The sequence below is a fragment of the Camelus bactrianus genome, chromosome 12, assembly GCF_048773025.1.
Source record: "Camelus bactrianus isolate YW-2024 breed Bactrian camel chromosome 12, ASM4877302v1, whole genome shotgun sequence".
In the NCBI taxonomy this organism is placed as follows: domain Eukaryota; kingdom Metazoa; phylum Chordata; class Mammalia; order Artiodactyla; family Camelidae; genus Camelus; species Camelus bactrianus.
Genome location: NC_133550.1, coordinates 31,302,345 through 31,318,126, shown reverse-complemented (window position 1 = coordinate 31,318,126; position 15,782 = coordinate 31,302,345). Strand labels below are relative to the sequence as shown.

Below are 15,782 nucleotides of genomic sequence, written 5' to 3'. Positions count from 1 at the left end.
GATTTTGTTCTTTCTAGTTTATAGATTCTCCAAATATACTACAATGGACAAATGTCACCTTTATAATAGGAAAAGAATCACGTGCTGCCACAAAAAGCGATCCGTAGCGAAAGCTGTGGCGGGGCTGGGCCGTACCTTGTGACAATAGTGCACGGCGGAGACGATCTGCCGGAAGAAGTGTCTGGTCTCCCGCTCGCTGAGCCGACGCCGCTCGCTGATGTAATCATACAGCTCCCCTTTGCTGGCGTACTCCATGATGATCACAATCTTATCTTTGTTCTCAAACACTGCAGGGGGGACGGCAATACACAAACACTCTGTTTACCCGACAAGCTCATTTGTGACTCCAGAGAGCGCGAGAGGGGACGACGGAGATGTCGCTGGGCAGGGGGCACACAAGTCAGGCCATTCAATGTCACGAGGAGATGGGCAAGTTTCCCAGCCAGGTGGTCAATGACATCATCACTGCTGCTCCCAGACATGCCTCTGGAACATTAGGGAAAACGTGCCTCTCTTTTCTGAGGCCCCCACTCTCTTTACCAGGCTCATTTCTCACAAGCCCCTCCCCTGTAGGTGGGATAACACAGAATAACAAACACAGCTACCATTATTAACCATCTGATTATGAACCAGCTACCCAGACCCCAAAATGGGTGGCTGACCTCATCACCTCTTTGCTCAAAAACTTCCAGATTTTCCATCTAGCCCAAAATAAAACCCAAAGTTCCAAATGTGGCCACCAGATCCTCCATGTCCTATGGACCCCTTTTAGTCCTATTACACATCTATTCTGTGCATTTATTCTGTCTCCTCTACTAGAATGCAAATGAGGGTTGGTCTGTTTCATTCATGGATGTATCCCCAGCACTCAATGCTGTTTGGCAATATTTATTAAATGAGGGAACTCAAAGCTTCAGAAATGCATTCTGGACCATTATAGGAAATAATTACATGGCACAAAAGGCTTCTCTCCCCAGCCTTGATGTTTTCTAGCAGTGATGCTCAAATGAGTCCTAGGAGTTCCAGGCAGATACCAGTGGGGGCAGGTGAGGGGAGGCTACAAAGGACAGGCTTCGGGTCCTCAGCTCCACCTTACCCAAAGTCACTCCACTGTTCTGCTTCATGTTTGAGGCTTTCACATAAGATGTCCCTTGAGCAAAGACAAAATAATAATTGTGTTGAAATCCATCACTCTCAAGGGATAAGGTATATAAACCTTTATAGCGTACCCAAGACCCTCCTTCTCTGAAGGACCCCCACCTACCTCCCTCCATCTCATCAGATTCTACTGCTCCGTCAGGCCCCCCATGCCCACCAATGCCGGCCTATTCACTGTTTCTCACAATCACACACACATTGCTGTCTCCCACCTCCATCTCTACCCTCTGCCTTTACTCCTATCTGTCTTACCTGTCGGAAACTCCATCAGTCAAGAACGAACTGAAATACGGCTTCCATGCTGCCTCCCTTCTACCTCTCTCCGTATTAGTGAATACTCGCATCATAGCAGTTTCAACCTGCATGAGTATATTTGCTGATTTGCATATTTATTTCTTCTGCCTGGACAGTAAGCCTAGACTTTGAGAGGTAAAAACTGTAGTTTTGGAATCAGACACTCCAAAGTAGATTCCTGGATTTGCCTCTTACTGTGTGACTCTGGGAGAGTTGCCTGCCCTCTCTGTGCCTGCTTAGTCAACCGTAAAATGTAATATGTAAGTACTTCCTAGAATCGTTGAGAGGATTTATTGGTATCAGGTACATTAAATGCTCAGAACAAGACCTGTACTTATGACATACACTCAATAATATTAGTTATTATTGTTGGTATCTATACGATTGGACCCCAGGCCCTAGCACTGAGTCAGACACACAGACACACTCAGTGAACTGGAACGTGCTGCTGGCCTGGGTCCCCTGCACTCCCACACCTTGTCATTGGCTGCTAGAAGCTCAGGTCCCTCCAGTTCCTTTTTGGCTCCTTCAAGTCCAGCCAAATCTCTCTGATAAAATGAAGGGAGAAGGAGGGCAGGGAGGAAGAGGAGAGGGAACAGCCAGATAAAATTGGCTGCTCCTGCGTCTGCTGGCCTCAGTGTACCCTGTATCTTTGGCTCTTGCCAGGGATTTCAGCCTCTTGTGCACTTTTCATTAACAATAAACTTTGGAAACTGGAAAGGCTGCCTCAGGATGCATGGCTCAGACTGTAAAAATGATAGAGTGACAGGCCCTGGACAGGGCAGCGGGTTTTCTAATTTTAAAAGAAGGTCAGGGGGTTGGGGAGGAGAAGGAAAGTATTTTGGCAGAGAAATAAACAAGGAGCCTCACACGCCTCAAAAGTTTGATGTATCCCTAAAGGAGGCCAAAGCCACTGGTCCCTTTGGTGACTATCAGGAGGTGTGGGTCACTTGCAGACAAAAGGACTGTATCAGTGACCGGATTCGTCCCTTTCTAACTGGCTAACTTGGCTAACTTGGTATCAAAGAGATATAAACATAGATCAGTTCAATATGCCAAATGTTTTGCTAAACAGCTTCCATCAGTGAGTCCTGCTGGTTCTACCTCTAAATAGATCCGAATCCTGTTCACCTGTCTCATGTCCCCAGTCATCCTTTTCTGAACAGTCTCCACCCCCACCTCCACCCCCACCCGCTGCCCCTGCCTGCTCACTCTTGCTCCTCTGCTGACTGCACTTGGAGGGGCTGGGGAACTGTTCCAAATGCATGCTTCACAGAGCACTAGTCTCACAAGACATCCTGGAGGGAAAAAAAGGGTTCCACAGTCAGACACAGGTAAAATATTCAGAAAATGCTAATACTTGATCACCCTGGGAGAACCTGGTCTCTTTAACTGAGTTTTGCAGGATGATTTGGCCATTTCAGTACTCCCTCTGAACTTACTTTGAGCCAGCTGGGGAAACAGGCGGGTCGGCAGCCAGGTGAGAGAACTGTCCACGTGGCCAGGCTTGGCTCTGGGACCCCAGCCCCAGCCCTCCAGCAGGAAGCAGCTGGAGACTTACAGTCAAGGCCCTGACTATAACCCCAGATTAGCTAAATGCAAACAACAGTTATAGACTTGGAGCATCCATGATTCATCAAGGAGGCCATTTGGTGTTACACATGAAGCTTCTTGGGCCTTTCCCAATAATAGCAGTATCTACTAAAGGCCTACTATGTGCACGCACTGTGCCAATAGCATTTTGCATGAATTATATCATATGGCTCTGGTCCTAGGAGTATCCTGTTCTAGAAAGGCTGGGTACAGTGAGGTTAATAACAGCCATGGCCACAAAGCAAGCACCAGGCCTGGACCCGCAGTGTGACTGCGCACTCCACACTCCTAGCCCTTATACTATTATCCACACACATTAACCCTTCTGAACCTCAGTCTCTTCATCAGTCAAATGAAGCTAACAATTTACGGGGGATTCCGTGAGCGCATGGGTCCAGCGCCCTCAGCATGGTGCCCAGGCCGGTGCTCAGTCAATAGAAGCCATTCTCATAATTACTTCATCTGCCTCTTTGTAGCTCAGGCCAAACAAAACCCTAAGACTTTCCTCTCCCTGCCGGCATCACTCTTCTAAAACATGCAGCGGCTGCTGCAGAATCATGGGATTTTTGAGCAGGAAGAACCTTAGAGATCAGCTATTATTTTTCCAGAATCGCCCAGGATTTATAATGTAAAAGAGCAAGGCCTTGGGAATTGGTCCCAAAGAATGACCGGCTTCCGCAGCCTCGGGCCCCAGCTCCTCGCCTGCGGTCAGGTCACTATCAGCGAGGTGGTAGGAATGCGCTCAGCCATTCTTCTGGCAGAAAGGGCTGCTTCCCTTGGGCACTTTTACAACTGGTTATTTATAAGCCCAGAAATCTTGTCTGTGTTTATGTTATTAGTCACTAAGCAAAAGCTTATTTTCCACCAGTTGGGAAGGGTTTCCTTTCTGAAAAATGAAAGCCTGTGTCTCTTGGCCAGACGGTTTGACCCAGAAGCCCGGTGGCTCCAGAATGGTAAGGAAAACTATGGCCCTGGATGTGCCAGGCCTACCAGGCAAATTAAACCCCAGATAGAAACTTAGCTCAGCTTGAGTCAGCCCGCAGCACGGGGCCAGGTCCGTCTGGTGCAGATCCAGGTTTCCAGTAGAGCAACACATTTTTATAAAGCACTCACTATGTGGATGGTACTGGGGATACTAAAGAAGTCTTTACCAGAGTCAGAAGGAGAGGAAAGGCAAGCCCGACAGAGGGGGCGGCATGAGTGAGGGCAGAAACAGAGCACCGTGAGCAGAGCTACCAGCAGAGGGCAGGGGCCAGGGACTGAGACAAGAGTAAGAAGAAAGCGACTATGACGAAACGCAGAGGCCTTGAATGCCCACAAGGAGCTGGCGAGGAGCGAGGGTGGGGCGGGGGGCAATGACGGTCAGACTCATAACCAAATGTCACTGGGAACCATAAATGGATGGAACAAGGGACAGGGTAGCACCCAGGACCCTGGACCCAAAAAATGGTGTAGGGCTCACTCCACCCCAAAAGCCTCCCCAGACAATAATCCCTCCTCCCCTAGAAGGATGATTCACAGTCCTAATAGTTAACGTTTATTGGACAATTACTTCCTGCCGTGGATTGTCACATTCAATACAGGATAGGTATTCACAGTATCCCTACTTCATAAACAGGCAACCAGGGCTCAGATCAAGCAGCAACATGGCCAGTGCCCTGCAAGTACCCCTCTACGTCCTCTTCTGACACTGAACATCTCCCCAAGGACATGTACATAAGCCAGTATCATAGATCAGTCTTGGATTTTGAGTTTTCTAAAAATCGTACAGTATACAGTATATTATTTTGAGTCTGGCTTCATCCATTCAACATATATATTTGTAAGAATAATCCATGCTGTTCCATGCAGTCAAAGACTGTCCACCCTCCTTGCTGGAGAACACTCCATTTTGTGGATGTATCATGGTTACTTTTCCATTCTACTGCTGAGAGACAGCGGTGTTGTTTCCAAGTGAGGGTATTACGAAGCATGTTGCTAGGAACATTCTTGTGCATGTCTTTCAATGCTCCTCTGTACACATTTCTGTTGGGCAGATACCAGTAAGGATTTGACTCCAAACATGTGTGACTCAAAAGCTGATGTTCTTGCCACGACTCTCCACCACCTTCCTCCATCATCTGTTTACCCTCCTTGCATAATACTCATAAGGAGTCTCCTTTATCAGAGAAAACCAGCATCACTACCTTTTCTGAAAATGCTTTTTTATCAGCCTATCTGAAGCATTTATCTGAGCATTTTGCCATGTGATAAAGGGGATACCAATGTAGCATAAGACTGTCAAGGAGTTGGCTACCTAGTTGAATAAAACCAGTACGTACCAAATAAATCAAGTGGATTTATTTGTGTGATACAACCTGTGTGATACACACTTTGTTACCTAGGCGATCCGAAGGGAAGATCGGTGAGGTAGTCTGAATGGTCCTGAGAAGAGTCCCAGAGTAAACAGGCGTGGAACTGAACCATCAAAAATGACATGGGCTGTCTGCACGAGCTGGTTTTACCGTTGTCTCGGCATATCCTAAAATATCCAAATTCTCTCTTTCTTCTACTGATCTGCAGAAAGGCCTTCTTCCTAGACACCAACTTGAATTACTTTTCTTGTTTTCTGTTTATTTTCCATTTCAAGGGAGAGTGGGAATTGGTTGCTATAGTAACAGCTACTTCTCCCAATTAATTCTGAATTTCATCAGATGTTTAGTGTGACAGTCCAGTTCTGTCTTCCGATTGTCTGGCTTTCACAACCACACTAATTACCCGACTCCTAACTATTCCCTCCTGCTGCCCTCGGGGTTAATAACACAACTCGTATAGCTTGAGAAAACGTGTATGATAAAAGCAACGCTCTGGCCTGGGAGCAGCGCTGATGGGTGAGGAGAGCTTGGGATGCGAACCATCCACCAGCCATTTGAGAGCCAAGTACAAGGCCATTTAGGAGGAAAATGGGCTTGGGAGAGGAGAGGGTAGGGGGCAATTAACAGGACACTCCAGGAGGAGCACATTATTTAAAAAAAAAAAAAATGGAGGCTATCTTTCTGCTTTACATGTAATCTCAAGAGAGGAAGACTCATTTGTTGGTTTTAAGCAAAAAGGCCAAGGGCCTGGAGTGGACCCATCAGAATTCTCTTCATGCCTCTGCCTCCTGCCAACTTCATCTCCTAAATTAGTTCCAGGATGCTGCCACCCCTTCCGTGGTGTTGACTCCCCACGTGGCAGCATTTTAATTACTTTCCTAAAACCTCCGACAGAAGTACCATGCCACTCCTCAGGGGTGCTCTTTTATTAAAGTTCAGGAGGACCCTCCTAGAAAGTCTCTTTATTTTTCATTTCAGAAATGGAGTGATCTTTCCTTTGCAAGAAATGTTTGCAGCCTAATGAGGTCATTTAGTCAATACAAGATTCATTCTTCAAGAGTTCCCTCCCCAGAACTAAATTTCAAACACCTCATGGGCTCACAGCTTCATAAAATAGTCCTCTAATCCCTTATGTCTGAAAGCCCAGGGCAGTGAGAGTGAGAAAGTTAAACTTGACTGGCAGCTTTCCCATCGTCAATGAGTTGGTCAAAGTTGATTCAATGTGTTTCCTGGTTTGGACAATGAAAGGCTCTTTAGTTCCCTAACTGTCTTTTCTTAAACCAAAACTCCTTCTGGATGTTGGTTGGCATAGCCAAGGAGAACTGTAGCCAACCAGGCCACCCACTGCCAGCAGTGGACTCCACAGAAGGCAAAGGGAAAGAAAGAAAGTGTATAAGCTACCTGAGGAAGAGGGGGTGCAAAAGGCTAGCCGAGACCCATTCATTAGTGTTTGGGAAGATCAATATCAAATGCTGGGAGGGCAGAGGACACGGCCAGGATGGAGGAGTTGTGTGGGAGAAGGAATCAGGGCACTATGTTGGACCAATCATTGGCCTCCACCATCCTCCACAGCGAACTTTAAAAAGCACGTTCCCCCAATGTGGGCAGCGAAGGGGTAGAAATCTCACCCTCCATGAAGACAGCCTTAGTCTCCCTCTCCTGAAAAGCCCCACAGCGGGGCTTTGCTGCAGTTTCACCCCACCCTTATCACTTAGGGTGGAAAAGCCAGACTTGTGGTTATCACACCTCTGGTTCTAGTCACTGTTTGACCCACCAGGTACAGCTCAGGACTATCTCACCAGCCCTAAATTCTAGTCTGCTTCACTGGGCAACAGGGTGCAGAGCTTAAGAGCTTGACTCCCGGAGCCAGGCTACCTGGGTTCAAATCCAGGTTTTGCCGTTTACCCAGCTGAGTGACCTTGGCCAGTTACTTAAACTTTCTGTTGCCTATTTCTTCACCTGTGAAAATGAAGCTTCTATCCCACACTGTGAGAATTACCCCAGTGCACAGTAGTAGGCACACGTGTAAGTGTCAGCTGTTATAGTCAGGCAGCAAGTCTTCATTTAAGAAAGAAGAACAAACGAAGAAGCAGCCTGGGTCAAATTCAGAATTAGTATGGATATGTGTTGGCAGAACCCACAGTTGAGATTGCATTTGTGCCCTTGAGGGATGGGAGGGTATGGGGGCACGGAAGAGAGAGTGAACTACACCGAAGGGCTCAGCAAAGCCAGAGGTGGAGGCAAGCCTGGCTCTCTTAACAAAGGAGCATTCTTCAGTCCCCAGTGGTGTTCTTGAGCATGGATGTCAAACTCAGAGCCGTACCTACCAGATGAACTCACTGTCAGAAATCAAGGGAGAGGGCAGAGCACAAATTCCCAAATCAAAAAAATCCCAGGCTCTGAAAGTTAAAAGTTACAGTTCATCGAGTCCAATCCCCCTTTCAGTCTCCAAAGCCCCTCTGAAGGGTACAGTCATTGTAAAGACCCCATTCCTACACTTCGGGAGCCTTCCTAAATGCATGCTGTTGACGGCCTTGGCAAATTAACAGAGCCATCCCACTTCATTTCAAAGGACCCTGTGTGACATGGTAATACAGTTCTCTTTCCCTTTTTTTTCCTTTAAAAATTACCTTCAAGTACAAGTGGTATTATTTGAGGCACTGGAAAATACTGAATTCCAGGAAACCCAAGAGGGTGAGGCAGGACAGCCAGGGAGTAGCATTCGTTTTCAGTTGTTTTATTTCTAATCTCCAGCCTCTAGAAAAATGACTTGGGTGTAATCAAATGAAAACAATGAAAATAATACACTTGAAGGTCAAATAGCTAACTTCATAGGAAGCTCATTAGAAACGTGACTGGACGGATTCACATTGCAAGAGCTCATTCGCATGATTATAAGTGAACCCTCTGGTGCTGTGTGATTAGCAGAGGCGGGGGCCTTTGGTTGGATCCAGTCGGAAGAGACTTCATGTGGAACTTGGGAATCTGGCAGCAGAGGGAGTGTGTTAAAATGCTCAGCAATTCGCCATGGGTTCAAAAGAGTAAACACAAGCATAATACACTGCTTTGCCAAATTCAACAAACTGTTTCAAGGGGCTCTGAGTCCCTGATGAGGGCAGCAACCAAATGGCCAAGGAAGGAAACCCAAGCCCGGAGGTATCGCCCACGGCTCACTGGTGACGGCTGCCAGACACACGTTGTTCTCTGGAATTAACTGTTGACAAATGATCAGACCAAGACAAGATTCTAAAGCAGGACTCATTTCCTCTCAGTTGGGGGATTAGGCCCATCTTTCTCAGTCTGGTCAATTAAATTGAAGTCCCCAGGGGTGAGACCCAGGCGTCAGCATTTTTTCTTATAAACACCCCATGAGATTCTGACGTGCATCCAGAGTTCAGAATCACTGGAATGGGCAATCTGGCCTCAATCTTCTCTTCTTCTACCTCCTGATAGAAGTTTCTACTCCAGCCAGAAAGGACCTCTCAGATCCCTAACATCACATCAGGAACAGTCAATGTGGTTTATTGAGCATGTACCCGGGACGATGCTTAGCCATGTTATTCATTATCTCGTTTAATCCTCACAACCTTATCTATAAAGTAGTTGGCTATTGGTCCCATTTTAGAGCTAAGGGAACTGAGCCTCAGAGAGTTTGTCACTAGCCCAAGGTTACACGGTAGCAACTGGCAAAGCAACTGACTCGTTCAAATCTAAGCCCATTTGGACAGTAAGTACAAACTTGTCCTGCTAGAACACTACCTGGAGCATAGGTGCTCACTACATTTTTGTAAAATGGATGAATGACTAAGCAAATGAATGAGAACAGTGGGTAGTATTAGTGACCCACAGACCCTGTTAGATCAGTTCAGCTGTCCCCTGTCTTCAAAGGGGTCTAAATCGGGATCTGCTTGCTGCCTGAAAACCCTGGATTAAGGCACTTGAGCCAGAGAAGAAAAATGTGTGACTGTCTCCCCTGTTAAGTGTTTCCAAATCACTGATGCTCGCAATGCAGCCCTGTTTTGGCTTTTAACCTACTGAGCAGGGGTTTTTCTAATATGGTGGTTCTCAAACTTGAGAGTTCATCAGAGTTGCCTGGAGGGCTGGTTATTACAGAGAACACTTGGCCCACCCCTAGGGTTTCTGGCTCAGTGGGTCTAGGGAGGGGCCCAGTGATGCTGATGCAGCTGACTGGGTCCTGGGTCCCCCTCCGAGAACCGTGCTCAAATGTATTATGACGTAGTTGATTGGGTCCTGCCATCCCCAAGGGGCTGTCTCCCTGGGGAGCAATAGTTTCTGACTCCAGGATCTCAGCTGGGTTCTATGGAAGCATCCTGCACCAGCCCCACTGCCTCTGGCCAAAAGCTGGGAGGGAGGAGAAAGCAGGGGTGGCTTGTCAAAATAGTGATTTTCATCAAGAGGCAAGAATTATATCCCTTTCCAGAAAGAACTATCAAAATTTCAGGAGGTAAAGGTAGCTTGAAAAAGTATATTGTAATGCATGCTTCTAGGAGGATGGGAAGAGCTTTGAACTGATAGTAAACTCATCCAAAATGTCTTCATGATAGGAATTCAGAGAATTTCCTAGAATGCAGACTCTTTGACATCTTCTCATGAACAGCAGGTTTAAGGCTCGTGGAGCTAGGGCATGTGACTCACATGATTATTCAAAGAGACACATTTGCTTGCTATTTTGTTTCTGAAGTTTGAGAAATGCTCCCAAAGGCAAGAGATCATAGCTGACAAATGTCAAACTGCTTTCCTACTTTGTTCCAGAAAGCCAGGCTCACCCTTACCTGAGATGAGGCTGTGATGAAAGGCTGGCCAGTTCCGGCATAGCACAACACAAAGGGCCAAGAAAGAGATGTAATCTTGCAGGGCCAAGAAGAGAGATTTCCAGGACCAAAAAAAAAAAAAAAAAAGGAGTATAAAAGTGAAGGCACCAGCCCAATCTCCCCACGCCCCACCTTTTCACGTTTACGTGCCAGACTGTTACCAGATGGGGTGCTGTTTCCCTAAAGTGCTGTGCAGCAAGATGCCTGTTCGTGGTTTTGCAGATTGAGTCTCCTAGGCTTTCAAAGGGGAAATGCGGGTGAGACAACGCGCCTTTGATGTTTGAACTTGGGTCCTGAAATCAGAACCCCAGGCAAAAACTGTTTTTATCTCTTCCATCCGAGGCAACCAAGTTGAAAGCTCTGGCGGGCACTTCCTTCTCAGCTGTTCTTTCCATATTGTCAATTACCTCCCTGCTGAGAGGATGGAATTCCTTTGACTGGAAACAGGGGTCCATCTCGAGATGGTGCCAGAGATTTCTTTCTTCCTCTTCTCTCTTCATTAGGTTACCCTTAGTATCACACGCTAGAAGGTGTATGTCTATCCTCTTTCATTGACTTAGCATTCAAAGCCAGTTATGGTTTGTGTTTACACAGAGTTGACAAATTTGAGGGTCAATCACCTTCACCTACAGGTCAATAGGAGAGTAACCCCAGGGTCTGGTTGGAGAAAGAAATATTTGAAAGGAATTATTTTTGAGATTTGGTGAACAGAAGCAATGATTCAGTGAAGTCACAGATTTTATGAGCCTGCGGGTATTATGAATAACATACAAATAACTTAACACGTCCATGAACTGCAACTTAGAAAATACTTGACCTATTAGTTTACCGGATGGGAGGCCCCAAGCGTCTTCCTGAGATGTATGCATAACTGTCTTCTAAAATACCCACCAAGGTGGGATTTAATGCTCTCACATATTTAAGACAGTGACCTGTAAGAAGGCCAGGAATTCTCTGTATCACAGGGTCTAGGACAATGCTTGCCCCAGTCAGAGGTCACCGCAGACACCAACCGACCTGCTCAGTTAACAGGAGCACCAGCTGCAGAGTGTCACTGACTGAGTTAGACTCTCAGATCCACCGCTGCTTAGTAGTTGGTGTAACCCTGGATAATGCGCTTCGCCTCTAAGCTGAATTTTCCTTACCATAACATAGGGATGTTAACAATTAGTACTTCACGGATATAAAGATTAAATGAGATAATAACGTGCACATATCCTAGCACAGGAGAAACATTCAATAACTTCTAGCTATTATTAGGATTATTTTCAAGTGTCTTAAATTTAAATTTTAAAATGTTACTTCTCTCCTCAAAACCAGTGACTTTCCTCTATTCCAGTTATAAAATCCACACTCTCTCCTTTAGCCAATATGGTCAAAACCTGGCCCTCTCCAATTTCCTCTCTCCAATTTCCTCTCTCCTGCCACCCTATTGGGTCCCTCAGCCTCACAGGCCCTTTGTCACTTCTACCAAAACAAGCTGTTTTCCTCCTCTGAGCATTCGCACATACTCTTCCCTCTGCCTGGAATAAAGGACTCCTCACTCCATTCAGGTCTTAGCTCAAAAGTCACTTATCTGTTCACTTGCCTACTCACTGAATGTCAGCAACGTGAGCCCAGCGTTTGTCTTATTCATCTTTGCCCTCCTAGCGCCTAGAACAGGACCTGGCACATAGTTGGTACTTAACTAGGGGGTTTTTTAAATGAGGGAATTAGTTTTTCTCTGAAACTAGCTATTTCACTATCCCCAGATCACACAGTCCAAACTGGTGACTTCCCCTCATGAAACCCCAAAGGTCCGAAGCATAACAGGGTTAGGTGCATCACTGATTTGTCATGTTGCTGCTGCTGCAGAGTGTGTGTGTGTGTGTGTGTGTGTGTGTGTGTGTGTGTGTGTGTGTGTGTGTTTTAAGTCACAAAGGTCCTTGTTGAAGAAGAAATTGTAAACTTCATTTGGTTAAAGTCCAGTCACTTAAATGCCTGGGCATTGATTTTTCACCAAGCAAATTAATGCACTTCTGCACCAAGACTCCTGATTGGCTTGTCAAACAATCAACCAGCTTCCAGAGAGAAGGTTCCTCTTACAAAATAGGTAAGAAGACCTATGTGCCAGGGCCACCAACTAGCCAGCATAAGCTGAATGCACCTAAAAAAAATCATATGTTGAGGTCCTAACACCTAGTTCCTCAGAATGTAGCTCAATTTGAAGATAGGGTCTTTAAAGAGGCAAGTAAGTTAAAATGAGGTCATTAGGCTGGACTATAATCCAATATGACCAGTATCCTAAGAAGGAGAAATGTGGACACAGGCACATACAGATGTGAAGACACAGGGAGGAGACGCCAACTACAAGCCAAGGAGAGATGCCATATTTTTATTTATTTATTTATTTACTTTGGGCGGGGGGAGGTAATTAGAGTTTTATTTATTTTTAATTGTGGTGCTGGGGATTGAACCCAGGACCTTGTGCATGCTAGGCATGCCCTCTACCAAGGCCCCGCCCAAGGAGAGAGGCTTAGAAGAAACCAACGCTACTGACACCTTGGCCTTGGACTTCGCCTCCAAAACGGAGACAAAATAAATTCCTATTGTTTAAGCCACCCAGTCTGTGGTAGCAGCCCTAGCAAACTAACACACCTAGTGAGTCACTAACCCTCCAGAGCCTCAGTTTCCACAACTACAAAATGGGAACACCTGGCCTGCCCACCTCCCGTGTGTGCTGTAGGGATCAAATGAGACTAGAGGTGGGAGACCTTTGTAAATGACAGAGTTCTACACATGACGTTAGGATGTCTAACTTCACTCTGGAAGTGGCATCTTGGGGTCCTGGGTAGTGAAGCAGATAAGAGTCATAAGACCTGGCAATTGTGAGGTCCCAGTTAAAGGTGTAAGAGCTGAAATAGTACCTTGGTCACTGCCTGTTCCTAACCCCAGAGGACGGGAGGCGAGCTGCCCTCCTCCACAGTTATTTAGTGGATGTGGAAAAGAACTTGCGTGGGAGAAGGGAAAGAGAACAGAACAGAAACTGGAAATCTCTAAGAAATTGAAAGAAAAAGAGAGCCACATTTAAGTCCCTGGGAATTTTCTGGATTAAAACAATTCCTTTTTATTTGCATGGTACTCTTAAGGTCACAAAACACTTAAAGGTGGTGGGTTTCTTTTTAACCTGTTTGAGGTCAGGAATCCCTCTGAGAGTCTGCTAAAAGCTAAGCATTCACCCCCTACCTAGAAAAAAATAACCCATGAACTTAACACATTATACACCAACATAGTTCCATCCTGCAACGACAAAAATGTTCTATATCCACACTGTGCAGTATGGCTGCCACTAGCCCCATGTGGCTGTTGAGCCACTTGAAATGTGGCTAGTGTGACTGAGGAACTGAATTTTTAATGATTTTATTTCAATGAATTTTAATTTAAATATCCAACTGTGGTTAGTGGCTTCCGTATTGGGCAACATAGTTATAAACTATTTCAAAGGATTTACAGACCCCTGCAGCACAACCATGAAATACCCTTGTCAATGGACCCCAGGTTAAGAACCACTTGTGATGATTATGGGGTCTTCACCACAATGACCTTTCTGAGCTAACCAGTACTTGTATCAGCTCATTTTATCCTACTGACAACCCTAGGTGAGGGGTACAATGTTTATCCCCATTTATAGGTGCAGTAATTGAGGCACTGAAAGGCCCACCATCTTGCCCAGAGTCTCATGTCTGGTGTGAGAACTCAAGCTCTTTCTTGACTCCCAGTTCTAAGGGCTTTATGAACTGAATCCCAAGCTCTCTCCTGAGGCCTTGGTAGAAATCATTTCTAGTCACCCAAAGAACTTTAATTCATGCTGGTACCCATCTTTAAACTTATAAGCTAGGGCTTCTCTTCTTGAGCCTTCAGTAAAGGCTGGACTGAGGCCAATTTGTTCTTGATAATAGAATGTTTTCCCATTGAGGGTCACCTCTGGCCTTTCCTTGGGTGGGAGACAAATTCCTGTTCCCCATTCGGCCTGAAGGATTCCCAGGGCCAAAGAGGGCATGATGCTAGTGAGGAATTCACTCATCAAGTCGCTTCTCGATGCCAGACTTCAGTGACCAGACTGACTCCCAAATAAAGCACTGGATGTACAGTCTCTCTGCCTCCCTGGTAGAGAAGCCTCCTGCTTGAATGAGGCCAAGAAATCTCAAATACAGCAGAGCTCACAGAGCACATGACCCACACTGGTCCACGCTGTGCACAACCACCTTCATGTTTCCGGGGCGCTGGAAACTTCATAAAACTCACTCTCATCCTCTTATCTGGTATCTTGACTCACTTCTAACTTCTAGAATTTCTCCTAGAATTTCTCCTCAATTATCAGGCATATTCAGGTTTGTTTTTATTAGCCTAGAATTCTACTTTTGCCAAATCTTCCTCAAAAAGACTCCTTCAAGGGCCAGCCTGGATGCCATGTATTTCCATGGAAACTTCTAAGCTTGGGCCACCACGGTCACAGAATGTGTCACTCGCAACATATTCTGTTGTGTTACAGCAGGTCTATTACAGCAGGTCCTGGGTGGGGCCTGGGACTCTGCATGTCTAACCATCCCAGTTCATGCTGACGCTGCGGCTATAGGCACTGCACTTTGAGACCCACTGCATGACATGTTTGTGGAATGAATAAAAGACTGACTGAATGAAAATTTCCGTTAAAAATCCTATCCCCAAGGGACCCACTAATGAGCTTTGGAAAAATCAAGATAAAAGATATTACCAGCACCTACTTCTAGATGAGGAGCAAAAATAGAAACAGCAGGAAAAAAAGAATAGCCAAACCAGCAGAGAACCAGAAGAAGGAAAACCTGAACTATCAGAAAAATTTTAGAGTTACTATCTGCTTTCCTCTTGGCCTTTGCTGTGTAACATGACGCTCAGACCAGAAACTTAAAGTAGGTTTGCTTGTCTGACTCAACCGTATATTAAAAAATATTCTGCAGAAACATTTTGACTCAATAAGCTCAAGACTAGGAATTTTTCATAAGAAAATAATCAGAAATGAATGTAAAAAATGATGTACAAGGAGAGTCACTAAAGCCCTGTTTATAATAACCAGAAATTTGAGACAATTTATATATTTGACAAAAGGAAATAGATTCAATAAATTATGGTATGTCTATAAATAGAATACTATAAAACTTTTTAATATGTCCTTATAGAGGAATATTTATTGACATAGGAAGAGACGCATGGTATAAAAAGTGGGGGAAAAAATCAAGCTAAAACCAGTATAAACAGTATGGTCTAACTTTGGATAAAAAACACATACAGATATAAAGAATAGATAAAAATATAAATATGCTTAGAGAGCTATTTATCAAACTGAGTGTTAGAACAGAGTTTTTTTATTTTGACAGTTATATTTCAATCATTTCTGCCATAAATACATATTGCTTGTGTAATTTTTTTAAAGGATTCTTTTTAATGATAGGCTGTGGGAATTTTATACTCGCCATTTCTTCCCGTGGCGGACCAAAGAGTTGAAGCATGAGCACTTTTACAAGCTTTTCCCTCC

The 15,782-nt window shown here is 45.2% G+C and overlaps 1 protein-coding gene across 3 annotated transcripts in view; it reads right to left on the bottom strand.

The window, feature by feature from the left end:
* Nucleotides 1-15,782, bottom strand: part of NUAK1 (NUAK family kinase 1) — a 67,686-nt gene that overhangs the window by 19,766 nt on the left and 32,138 nt on the right. The window contains exons 2-4 of one of the 3 annotated variants that reach the window (XM_074375142.1): nt 2,665-2,750; nt 1,097-1,150; nt 136-287 (exon numbers count right to left, since the gene is read on the bottom strand). In XM_074375142.1, coding sequence (XP_074231243.1) covers nt 136-287; nt 1,097-1,150; nt 2,665-2,719 — 261 coding nt within the window. In that variant the 5' untranslated portion in view covers nt 2,720-2,750. The remainder of the gene's footprint in view (nt 1-135; nt 288-1,096; nt 1,151-2,664; nt 2,751-15,782) is intronic. The other 2 variants (XM_045506951.2, XM_074375141.1) reach the window with 2 other exon arrangements.